General features: G+C 39.0%; 1 protein-coding gene across 1 annotated transcript; it reads left to right on the top strand.

The window, feature by feature from the left end:
• The first annotated feature begins 7,374 nt into the window (after positions 1–7,374).
• Positions 7,375–8,569, top strand: LOC107139364 (dnaJ homolog subfamily C member 24-like). Its single transcript, XM_048806074.1, has one exon. It carries the CDS (start codon positions 7,566–7,568, stop codon positions 7,944–7,946), a length of 381 nt encoding a protein of 126 aa, XP_048662031.1. The 5' UTR covers positions 7,375–7,565; the 3' UTR covers positions 7,947–8,569.
• The last annotated feature ends 2,813 nt before the right edge of the window (positions 8,570–11,382 follow it).

The raw sequence follows: 11,382 nt of genomic DNA, 5'->3' as shown, positions 1-11,382 counted from the left end.
GGCCTCAAGCATGCTAGGCAAGATCTTTACCATTGAGCTATATCTGCAGACCTTACATTTCTCTATTTAGCATATGCATTACCTTTAAAAATGAAATTTCAAAAATAAATGTTGCTTTGCTTTACTAATTAAAAAGTTGTGCTGAGCACCGTGGTTGTTACCTGTAATCCCAGCAACTAGGGAGGCAGAGGCAGGAGGGTTGCAAGTTCCAGCTTTACAACTTAGCAAGGCCCTGAGCAACTTAGCAAGACTTTGGCTCAGTGGTTAAACACTCCTGGGTTCAATTCCTATTACCCTACCCCCCCCCCCCAATAGAACTTTTTGTAGCATTTAGAAAACTTAAATTCTTTTATTGATTCAGAGCTGTTTATCATTTTTTACAGACAACATAGTGTTCTTGAAGGTATTTATACTTAAGAAGGTATATTCATTGGGCTGGGGATATAGCTCACTTGGTAGAGTGCTTGTCTTGGATGCACAAAGCCCTGGGTTTAATCCCCAGCACCCAAAATAAAAGGGGTGGTGGTATATTCATTGAATAATAGCATTTGAAATCTGTTCTTTGGATTAATAATCAAAATAGATTTGCCTAAATTCATTCTAAATACTCGTCCTTTTCTTTGGAATATTTACAGTTTTACTTCATTTGTTTTAATAAATCATAATTTATGTGTTTTATTCTTTTTATAACATTTTTTATTTTTTGGAAGTAGTTGGAAACAATACCTTTATTTTATTTATGTATTTTTATGTAGTGCTGAGGATTAAACTCAGGGCCTCGCATGTGCTAGATGAGCTCTCTACCACTGAGCCATCATCCCAGCCCCATGTGTTTTATTCTTTTTGCCACAATATTATCTTCATAAATTATTGTAAAGAAAGTTACATTTTTTATACAAAAACATTTTGGGAAATGCCTTTTTGATCCAAAACAGCATTAAATAAATCAAAAATACTATATTAATAAATCCCAATCCACAAGGTGTGGTGGCAAAAACCTGTAATCCCAGGGACTACAGAGACTGAGGTAGGAGGATCACAAGTTTGAGACTAGTCTCAGCAAGTAAGCAAAACCCAAGCAATTTAGGGAGAGAGACCCTGTCCTGTCTCAAAATAAAAAGAGCTGGGATGGGGGTAGGGGTTGTGGCTCAGTAGTAGAGTGCTTGCCTAGTGCGGGTGAGGTACTGGGTTCGATCCTCAGCACCACATAAAAATAAAGGGCTGGAGTTGTGGCTCAGAAGTAGAGCACTTGCCTAGCATGCATGAGGCACTCAGTTCGATCCTTAGCACCACATAAAAATAAAAAATAAAGATATGTGTCCACCTATAGCTAAAAAAATACTTTTAAAAGGTGTGAGGGGGGAGCTAAGTTAGATCTAAATATTTTATTAAATATAGTTTCACTTTTTTATCAAGAAAATAAGTTGGACTGGATATTCATCTTTTTGAGTTCTCCTGATAGATTTACAGGAAAAGGATGCATGGAACAGAAGTATAAAAAGAAGTCAAAGTCCAGGTAAGATAAGGGCATTGCTAGGCTTGGTTGTGCAAGCCTGTAATCTCAGTGATCTGGGAGGCTCAGGCTGGAGGATCAAAAGTTCAAGGCCAGCCTCAGCAATTTAGCAAGACTATATGAAAAATGAATAAGGAAATGTAGCTCAGTGGTAAAACACTGGGTTTGATCCCCAGTACCATAAATGGGGAGGGCATTAAAAGGACACAATAGATTAAGGGTGTAGCTCAGTGGTCTAACATGTGGTTAGCATGCACAAGGCCCTGGGTTCAATCCCCAGTATTCTCCTCCCCCAAAAGAGGGACACAATACAAGAGATAGGATAAGATGTATGTTTCATGTCCTTGTAAACAAATAATAGCATTGAGGATGCAGACAAAAATCATGAGACCTAAGTAGGCTGAGTAAACAAATGATCTGATGACAGCCTCAGGAGGCTGACTGGAACTGAGGAACAAGAAATGAAGATACTGTTGTGCCTTAGATATGAGGTATGCCCCAAAGCTCATGTGTGAAACAACACAAGAATTTTCAGAAGTGAAATTTTGTTATGAGAGGTGTAACCTAATCTGTGAATTAATCCACAGATATGGGTCAACTGGATCAGAACACAAAATTTAATACTGTCAAGACCCCAAGGGTTGGTCACTGCTACTGTGACTTCTAGAAGCCCAGAGAAAGTATCCTACCCTCAGCTAAATGCTATAGTAGTGGTAAGGGAAGGGAATAAGAAATAAGGAAATGGGCATGCTGGAATGGATGTATTTTCTGAGATCAGAAAATCCAATTACAAAATGGGAAGAGACACTAAGAGCAAATAATCACCTAAGATAATGCAGTGTTGCAGACACATACCTGTCTTGCAGCCATTCTTTTTTGGATGTTGGCCCATTTTCCCAGTCTGATGGTCTGGAATTTTCTGAGAATTTTGTCAGGCCAACTTGAAAGCAGAGACTCCAGGAAAGCCAGGGTTGATGAATCTTTGTGCCATCTCGCTTTCTTAGTGAGGTTGCATGCCTGGCATTCTGAGAGCCGTGTTCTACCCAATACCATGAACTATGTTTTCATTTTATAGTTTTGTGCTTTTGTGCATCTGCTCACTGCCATGCTTGTTTTCCCAAAGCTTTTTTCTTTTTCAGCTCTGATTCTTTTTTCTTTTCCCTCTTTTCTTCCTCAAGTAGAATCCATCGCTTCTCCACCCTACTCCACTTTCCCCCAACATGTCGTGTACCTCTAGTTGCCCAGGTCTTGGAGGTGAATAGTTCTGGAGATTTACCTTTCTAGCAAGTTCTCCAAGTAATTTTGCTACCAATATTGTGGGAGACCTTTGCTTTTGTGGCTTAAGTAAGCTTGTCTGCCCCCTTTCGGTGGCTTTTTCAAGTTGTTGTATGCACTACCGTTTAGTATCTAGAATAGATCTGGGAAGATGGCAGAGCTAAACTGCGAGGATTTCCTGTAGCAACCCTGCCTTGATTAAGGCTATGAAACCCAAATTTTTTTTCTTTTTCTAAGTTTCAATGAACCTTTATTTTATTTATTTATATGCAGGGCTGAGAATCAAACCCAGTGCCTCACACATGCTAGGCAAGAGCTCTACCATTGCACTATGACCCCAGCCCTAACACCCAACTTTTGACCTCATTTCTGGCTCTAAATAGACTATCCTATCCTCAGACTGGAAGGGAATTATCAATATAAAAGTGTGGCACAGCTTCTGCAATTGTGGCTTACAGTCTTGGCTTACAATTCTTTTTTGGGGGAGATACCAGGGATTGAACTCAGGGGCACTTGACCACTGAGCCACATCTCCAGCCCTATTGTATTTTATTTAGAGATAGGGTCTTACTGAGTTGCTCAGCACCCAACCGTTGCTAAGACTGGCTTTGAACTTTTGTAATCCTCCTGCCCCAGCATCCTGAGCTGCTGGGATTACAGGCGTGAGCCACCGTGCCCAGCTGTGACTTAACAGTCTTGAACATACATATTAAGGAGAACCTGCAATAATTGCCTGTCCAGAGCCTCAATTGCAAAAAAGCAGATCCTGAACGCTGCCCCAAGAGTGATGTTGATCCCTCTGGTCTCCCCCTCCCTTGCCCCATGTTTCTTCCCTTCCTACCCCCATAAGTATAGAGGAGAGATCTCAAGACTAGCAAGCACTGTTCTAACTATGGAGCAGCTTTCCTAATGCAGACTTGGGCAGGGCTGAAGTCCACAAGGCACTTCAGATTTCCAACAAGTTAGCCTAATTTCAGCAACTTGAAATGTTGAAATTTGCCTGTCAGCACTGAGACTTCCTGAAACCAAAACCTCTTGCACCAGGGATTTCTTAATATCAGGGCTTTAAGGTAAGTCTGGCTGTTTTATCTCAGCAGTCTTTTTTTTTTTTTTAAAGGACATCTGAGGGCATTGTTGGTTTGTGCCTTACACCCATGAAAATCTATCCCCCACCCCTAGAAATAGGGCCAAAGAGGCAGTACTAAACCCTAACCCTTTTTCCTTCAAGGGTTAGGGTTTAGTACATTCAACAATTTACTACTGTCCTCAAGCTCTCCAACTGATCTGATTTGGAACCTAAGATTCCACTGAGATTGTTTGGATTCTTAGTCCAGAAATACTTTTTGATTTGTCTTCTCACAGATTTATCACCTGTTTTCTGGTTTTATTTTAGAACATAGGGAAAAGACCAGAAGAATTTGGATGGATGGTGCTTGAAATTTTAGCCTCTACTGATAATTCACAAGAAGAAAAAAAAAATGTAAAAGGCAAACAATGTTAAGGATGTATCTGTAACATTCTTAAATGTTTTTGTTTTGTAATCCTCACAGAGACCCTCTCAAGTAGGATACTGGTGGAAACTCTTTGCTTTTACTCTTTTTCTTGAGGCACTTTGTTTATTAAGCGCATGTAAAAACAGTTTCTACCAAGAAAGCATTCTGATTTTTAGCCAGTTTAGGCACTATGGCTATGTAACACACTAAGCCTTGCACTTAAATGAGAGGTTGTCCTTCACAGCTGGCATTGTGGAAGAAATGCTTCCATTTCTCCAGGAGCTACTGAAATGCCTCTTTGAGGGTGGTTCTTGGTCAGTTCACAGTCTTATAGCTCAGCCTCATTGCTGAGGCAGGAGGCTAGGGATAACAAGATGTTGGAATATATCAAGATGTCAGCGGGGATCACAGAAACAGGTACCTGCTTAAATCACCATTACCATAAGAACTGCCCTGGCTCCTTAGGACCACCCACATCACCATAGAAACAGCCATAGCAACAAGTTCTGTAGAGGGCTTATCACCATAACAAATCCTGCCTCAAGTTCTGTATTCCAATTAGGTGAAAATAAAATAGCCAACCAGAAAAATGGGGCAGGGTTTCTAGTCAGGTCTGTGGGAAGAGGATATAGGACAACTCACTCAGACACTGGGGCCTTAGCTACTCTCTCTCAATCGGCCTGCTGCACTTTACAGAGTGTAATTTCACTTTCAATAAATCTATACTGTCTGCTACCTCCATGTGTCTCGTGAATTCTTTGTTTGTGATGCCTAACCCTGACATCATATTCAACCCTCCTCTGGTAACGATTGGCAAGCCAGCCAGGAGGTAAGATGTCATGCCCATTTATTCCTGTTGCTCATTTTATTTTCACCTAATTAGAATATCGGACTTGTCACAGGAGTCACTCTGGTGATGAATCCTTCACAGGACTTGTAGCAGGCAATCTCATGATAACATGGGTGATGCAAGCAAGTACATGGTTCTGTGGCCTGGCCAACATCAGGGTGTCCTAACACCACCTCCCTGACCCAGCTTTCTCTAGACTTTCTATCAGACTCTGAGAGTACCACTTTCAGATGGAGGAGCAATTGACCCTCTCCCTGGGGCATCCTCAGGGAAGATCAGAATGCACCTCCTGGGAACTCTTCAGCCTGTAAGGGTGGAGATACTGTGACTTTACTGGAACCTCTGTATCAGCCTCTCTTGCTATGTGCCTACACTGGCTCCTCAGGATTCTTTGTGTGCATTTGTGCATGGATTTCCTTTTAATGTGTTTATGCCTCCTACAATTTTCTGTCTTATGCACTAGAACATGGGCCTTACCAGGAGAGCAATTACTGTCCCTTTTATTAATTAAATTTGACCAAAAAAAAAAAGTGGGAGCATGATTTGGATTGCTGGAATATGGCCACCCAGTCCCTGGCTGATAAAGTAGGCTGAGTGCTCCTTAGCCTCTTGAGTAGAAAGGCTGAATTTCATTGGACTCAAAAATACAAGGGGGCTGGAGTTATGGATCATTGGTAGAACATTTGTCTCACATGTGTGGGGCATTGGGTTCTATCCTCAGCACCACATAAATAAATAAAATAAAGGTATGGTGCCCATCTACAACTAAAAAGAAGGCTTTAAAAAAATAGTTACAAGGATGCCCGGAGTCAGGCACTACATCCAGGAGTCTTACAAATTATTGTTGGTCACCTCCCTTGGGGAAAAATTCTACCTCACCCCAAGGTTAAGAAAGCACCCCAGAGGGCTGGGGTTGTGGCTCAGTGGTAGAGTGCTTGCCTAACACTTGTGAAGCACTGGGTTTAATCCTCAACACCACATAAAAATAAATAAAGGTATTGAGTCCATATGCAGCTAAAAGAAAAAAAAAAAAAAACACCCTAGAGAAAACAAACTGGGACTTACCCTCCTGGGCCTCTGTGCTGGTTTCTCATCCTTCACCCCAGCCCTAGGCTTCATGTGACTCCTTGTTTTTTGCAATCAATTCTTTGCTACCACGGCAATCTACAAAGGCATCTATCATCTCAGTGAGCAACTTAGGAGCCAAAAGGGACTCAAAGGATTAGAGAAAGAATATGCTCTAGGGAACATTTACTACTGTGCACTCTTAAGGGCTAAATATGTCTGGCCACCTAAGCCAGGATCCCCAGGGGATGCCGCAGGGATACCTAAATCAGAGATATCTCATTCCTCTGAGGGATGCTTTGGATGGAATCTCGTCCCAAGATCCTTAGGGTTTCCTCTTTCACAGATAACCATGGAAGGAAATACCTGTATAGCACATGAGTCCCCTTGTGGCAGTATTCTCAGCCTCTGGGACTCCTTCTACTTTGATAACCTGAAGAAATAAAAAGATGCCTCACCTTCTATTATAATACTATCTGGACCCAATATGAATTAGGAGACTCATAACAGTGGCCCATTAACAGTAGTCAAAACCATAATACTGGCTGGCTGCCTATGGACTGAGACTTATGAAACCATAAGCACCAAATAACGTTTTCCTCCTCCCAAATTGTTCTTGTGAGATCTTTTGGTCACAGCAGGAAAAACAAAACAAAACAAACAAACACCCCACTGACTAAATCAGCTTTCAAAATACCTGAAGTAGTCACTTGTAAAGTGAAAAGGTTCATTTGGCTCAACAGTTTTGGAGGTTTCAGTCCATGATCACTTGGCCCTGTTGTTTGGCAGCATATGGTGGTAAAGCAAAATTGTTCTGCTCGTGTCTGGAAAGCAAAAGAAGGAAGAGGCTGGGGTCCCACTATTCCTTTAAAAAATATGCCCCAAGTGACCTGACCTATATATCTCTCATTAGGTCTCACCTCATAAAGATTTCATTGCTTGCCAAAAGTAACACACTGGGCACAAAGCCTTTGTCATGAAATAATCATTCTAACTATTTACTCATGGAAGGACTTCTGTGTTGTTTTCAGTTTGGGCTATAAATGTATAAATAAATTTATACTCATGTACAGGTATAAAAAGTATTTATTTCTCTGGAATAAATGACAAGGAGTGCAATTCCAGGGACCCTTAAGATACAAATGAAAGGCGAAGGTAAAATGACATAGACACTCTGGAAAAGTGGCTTTGTTTGTTTCACAGTGCTGAGGATCAAACCCAGGGCCTCACATAAGTAAGCACTTTACCACTGAGCTAAATTCCTAGCCTGGGTCCTAGTCCAAGCCGGTATTCGAGAGCCGGCAGCGAGCGGGCCTCCTTGGCTGTGTGAAGTTGGCGAATCTGAGAAGACCCACTTCTTGTTTAATGGATGATGGCATTTGAGCAGTTACCAAAAAAGGATTGGTACAGCATTCTGGGAGCAGACCCGTCTGCAGATGTGTCAGACCTAAAACAAAAGTATCAAAAGCTCATACTGATGTATCATCCAGATAAACAAAGTACAGATGTGCCAGCAGGAACAGTGGAGGAATGTATACAGAAGTTCATCGAAGTTGATCAGGCATGGAAAATTCTAGGGAATGAAGAGACAAAAAAAGAGTATGACCTGCAGCGGCATAATGATCATTCTTTTTTTCTGAGTTGCCGATGTGGTGGAAAATACAGTGTTTCCAAAGATGAAGCAGAAGAAGTTAACCTGATTTCTTGTGATACATGTTCACTAATTATAGAACTACTTCATTACAGCTAAAATTGTTGACTACTATTGGAATACTTCAACTGTATATTCAGACATGATGATGAGAGGCCATTCGAGCATTAAGGAAATGGATTTTTTTTCTTACCTATTATTTGCAAAGAAACGAGAAGATTATCAAGCAGAGATCACCTACATTTTAAAAGATTAATGTAGTTATTTATATGTACTTATAAACTATATTTATGTTGCCATAAAAAGGACTTGAGTTATATTTTATGGATTCCCATCTTAAAACCTTTGTTTTCTCCTTGATAAAACATAAGAATTATTTTTCTTAACATAAATATGTCTCTTATTGGGAAATATTATCATCATATTCCTTTATATTTATAAAGTGTCTAACTGATAATGTTCCCAACAGGTTACAGTTATAGGCCTATTTTATACCTACCTCAAATTCTAGTGTCATTATAATTAAATTAGAATCTCTGTGAACAATATGTTATCCCAGTTCTCCCATAATGAAGGCTGAATACGAAGAATAAAAAATGTGAAGTGACAACTAGAAAAATAGATTTGGAATTAAGACTTGGCTCCAGTCCTGGCCTTCTAGTTCTAAAATTTATGAACCTCACCGTCTTCAACTTTAAGTATAATTTAGAATATGGAAGCTTTAAAAAATAGTCTGAAATTGGTACATCCCTTTCCTTTTTATTTCAAGGTGTTAAGGTTTGGTGTTAATTGCCATATTTGTGAATAAGAACCATTTTATTGCTGGTATGATGGACTTTATAAAGTATTATTGCCTACAATAGCCTGTAAATGTCATATTCTTAAAGATGTATTTTTCTATACATTTAATATTCTTGTACAGTCTAAATCAGAACTCATTTAAAGAACTTGATAGAATCTCTTATGGGATCACCGAAACTTTTTTACTTAACTTCAAATGAGTGAGTCAAGCATATAACTTAGAAGCTTTTTACTTAGAATGAACTCCTGATGTTGCAGATTGAACTTATAAATAAGAATAGTTACTATTCTGACTTACTTACTATAGCTGAAGTATAAGGCACTTTCAAGAAGAGTAGGTTATTTTCACTTTACTTATATAAGACAAAAAATTTGCAATTGAGGTATAGTCATTCAGGTCCCCCTGCAAATATTTTATATATAACATAAAATCTAGATGAAACACTGATCTTGGGTTATACTTATTTTTACAGAAATATTTTGAACAAGAGTTTGCAGAATGGATTGCTTTTCTTTACATTTAACAAATAACTAAAACTAAACAGCAGATAGTTTATTGGTTAAGTACATGGTTTCAACTGCAGTAATAAATTCACTTGAACAGGAAACAATAATCAAGTCAAAAGAATAAATGCTTGCTAATTATCAGAAAATCTGTGGCCATTTGGGCTGTCTCGTAGAAATCCAAAATCACTCAGAGGCCAGATCTGTAAAACCAAAATGTGATTGAAGAAAATTAATAAAAGTGATGTTATATATAAAAAATTTTAAAAAAAATAAATTTCTAGCCTGGAAAATAGTTCTTACAAAAACTAAAAATGCAACTACCATATGCCCCTAGAATTGTACTTTTGGTCATTTATCCCAGAGAAATAAATACTGTGTTATATCACTACATTAATGTTAATGATAAATTTATTTCTAATAACCTCAGTTGAAAACAACACTGATGTCTTTCCATGAATAAAAGGTTAGAATGATGTATCTATATCATGGAGTACTACTCAACAATAAAAAGAACAAACTATTGATATATGCTACAAACTGGATGAATCTCCAGGGAATTATAAGAATGAAAAAAAAAGTAAATAAAACCAATCTCAAAGGTTTCATACTATAAAATTCTATTTGTAACACCACTGAAATGACAAAAGTATAAAATACAGAACAGGTTAGTGATTTCCAGGAGTCGTGAGGGAAGAGGGGTAGGAGAGAAGTGGGTTTAGTTGTTAACAGGAGGTAAGGGAACTGTTTTGCATCTTGACTGTATCAATGCCAATATCATAGTTGTGATAATGTAGTATAGTTTTGAAAAATGTTTACCACTGGGTGAAACTGGGAAAATTATCCAGGTGATTTTTATTTCTTTCAACTGCATGTGAATCTACAATTATCTCAAAATAAAAATAACAATTGAAAAAAAAAATTTCATCTTTCTCATTTGGGGGTCTAGAAGCAAACAACTGATCAAATCTGCAAATTCTGCATTTCTGAATGCAAGCTATTTCCTTTTATGTCCGCTTGCTTGCAAAATGGCCAATACTTTCCTGAATTTATCTCTTTAGTAATGTCTTGGCAAACACAGCCACCACTCCTAACTACCAACCCCCCTACTTTTCTTCTTAACCTAGTGCCACATGATTTTCCCTCCTAAGTTACCACAACAGGTGGTTTTGCCAAGTGAAATGATAAACTTTAAAAATAATTACCTTTCTCCCATTGCCTCACCACCCCATGGTACATACTGTAGGTTTGTGTTGTAGCAGTTTCACACTTGCAGAGAAATTCCACATTAGGACAATCAATCCTAGCTGATGAAACACACAACTTTTAGAAACCTCACTTTAACATAAAAAAGGTTTGTTTCTCCTTCTCCTTCTTTTCTTCTTTTTCATCCTCCTCCTCACCCCCATACTGGTGATGGGCCAAGGGGCTATCTACCACTGAGCTACATCCCCAATCCCTTTTATTTTTTGAGACAGAGTTTCTCTAAGTTGCCCACCCTGGCCTTGAATTTCCAATTCTTATTCTTCAGCCTCCTGAGTCACTGGGATTACAGGCATGTGTCACCAGACCTGGCTTCTTCTTTTGAAATGGGGTTTTGCTATATTTCCCAGGATGACCTAAAACTCTGGGCTCAACTGATCTTCCTGTCTCAGTCTCCAAGGTTGCTGGGATTGGAGATGTGCACTTCCTCTTCCAACTACTTTCTTTCTTTCTCTTTGTTTTTGAACCCAGGGGCACTTAACCACTGAGCCACATTCCCAGCACCTCTCCCCCCCCCTTTTAATTCGTTCTAATTAGTTATACATGACAGCAGAATGCATTTTGGTTTATTGTACACAAATGGAGCACAGATTTTCATTTCTCTGGTAGTACATGATATAGAGTTGCACCATATGTGCAGTCATATATGTACCTAGGGTAATGATGTCCGTCTCATTCCATCATCTTTCCTACCTCCATGTCTCCCCCTTTACCCTCCCCTTTGTCCAGTCAAATTTCCTCCCTTCTTCCCATGTCCCTCCCCACATTATGGATAAGTATCCACTTATCAGGAAGAACATTCATTTGGCCTTTGGTTTTTTGAGATTGGCTTACTTTGCTTAGCATGATATTCTCCAACTCCATCCATTTACCTGAAAATGCCATAATTTTATTCTCTTTTAAAGCTGAGTAACATTCCATTGAGTATATATATATATATATATATATATATATATATATATATATA

Source organism: Marmota marmota, unplaced genomic scaffold (genome assembly GCF_001458135.2).
Source record: "Marmota marmota marmota unplaced genomic scaffold, marMar, whole genome shotgun sequence".
Taxonomy (NCBI): domain Eukaryota; kingdom Metazoa; phylum Chordata; class Mammalia; order Rodentia; family Sciuridae; genus Marmota; species Marmota marmota.
The sequence above is the reverse complement of the archived record's forward strand: the minus strand, read 5'-3'. Positions and strand labels throughout refer to the sequence as shown.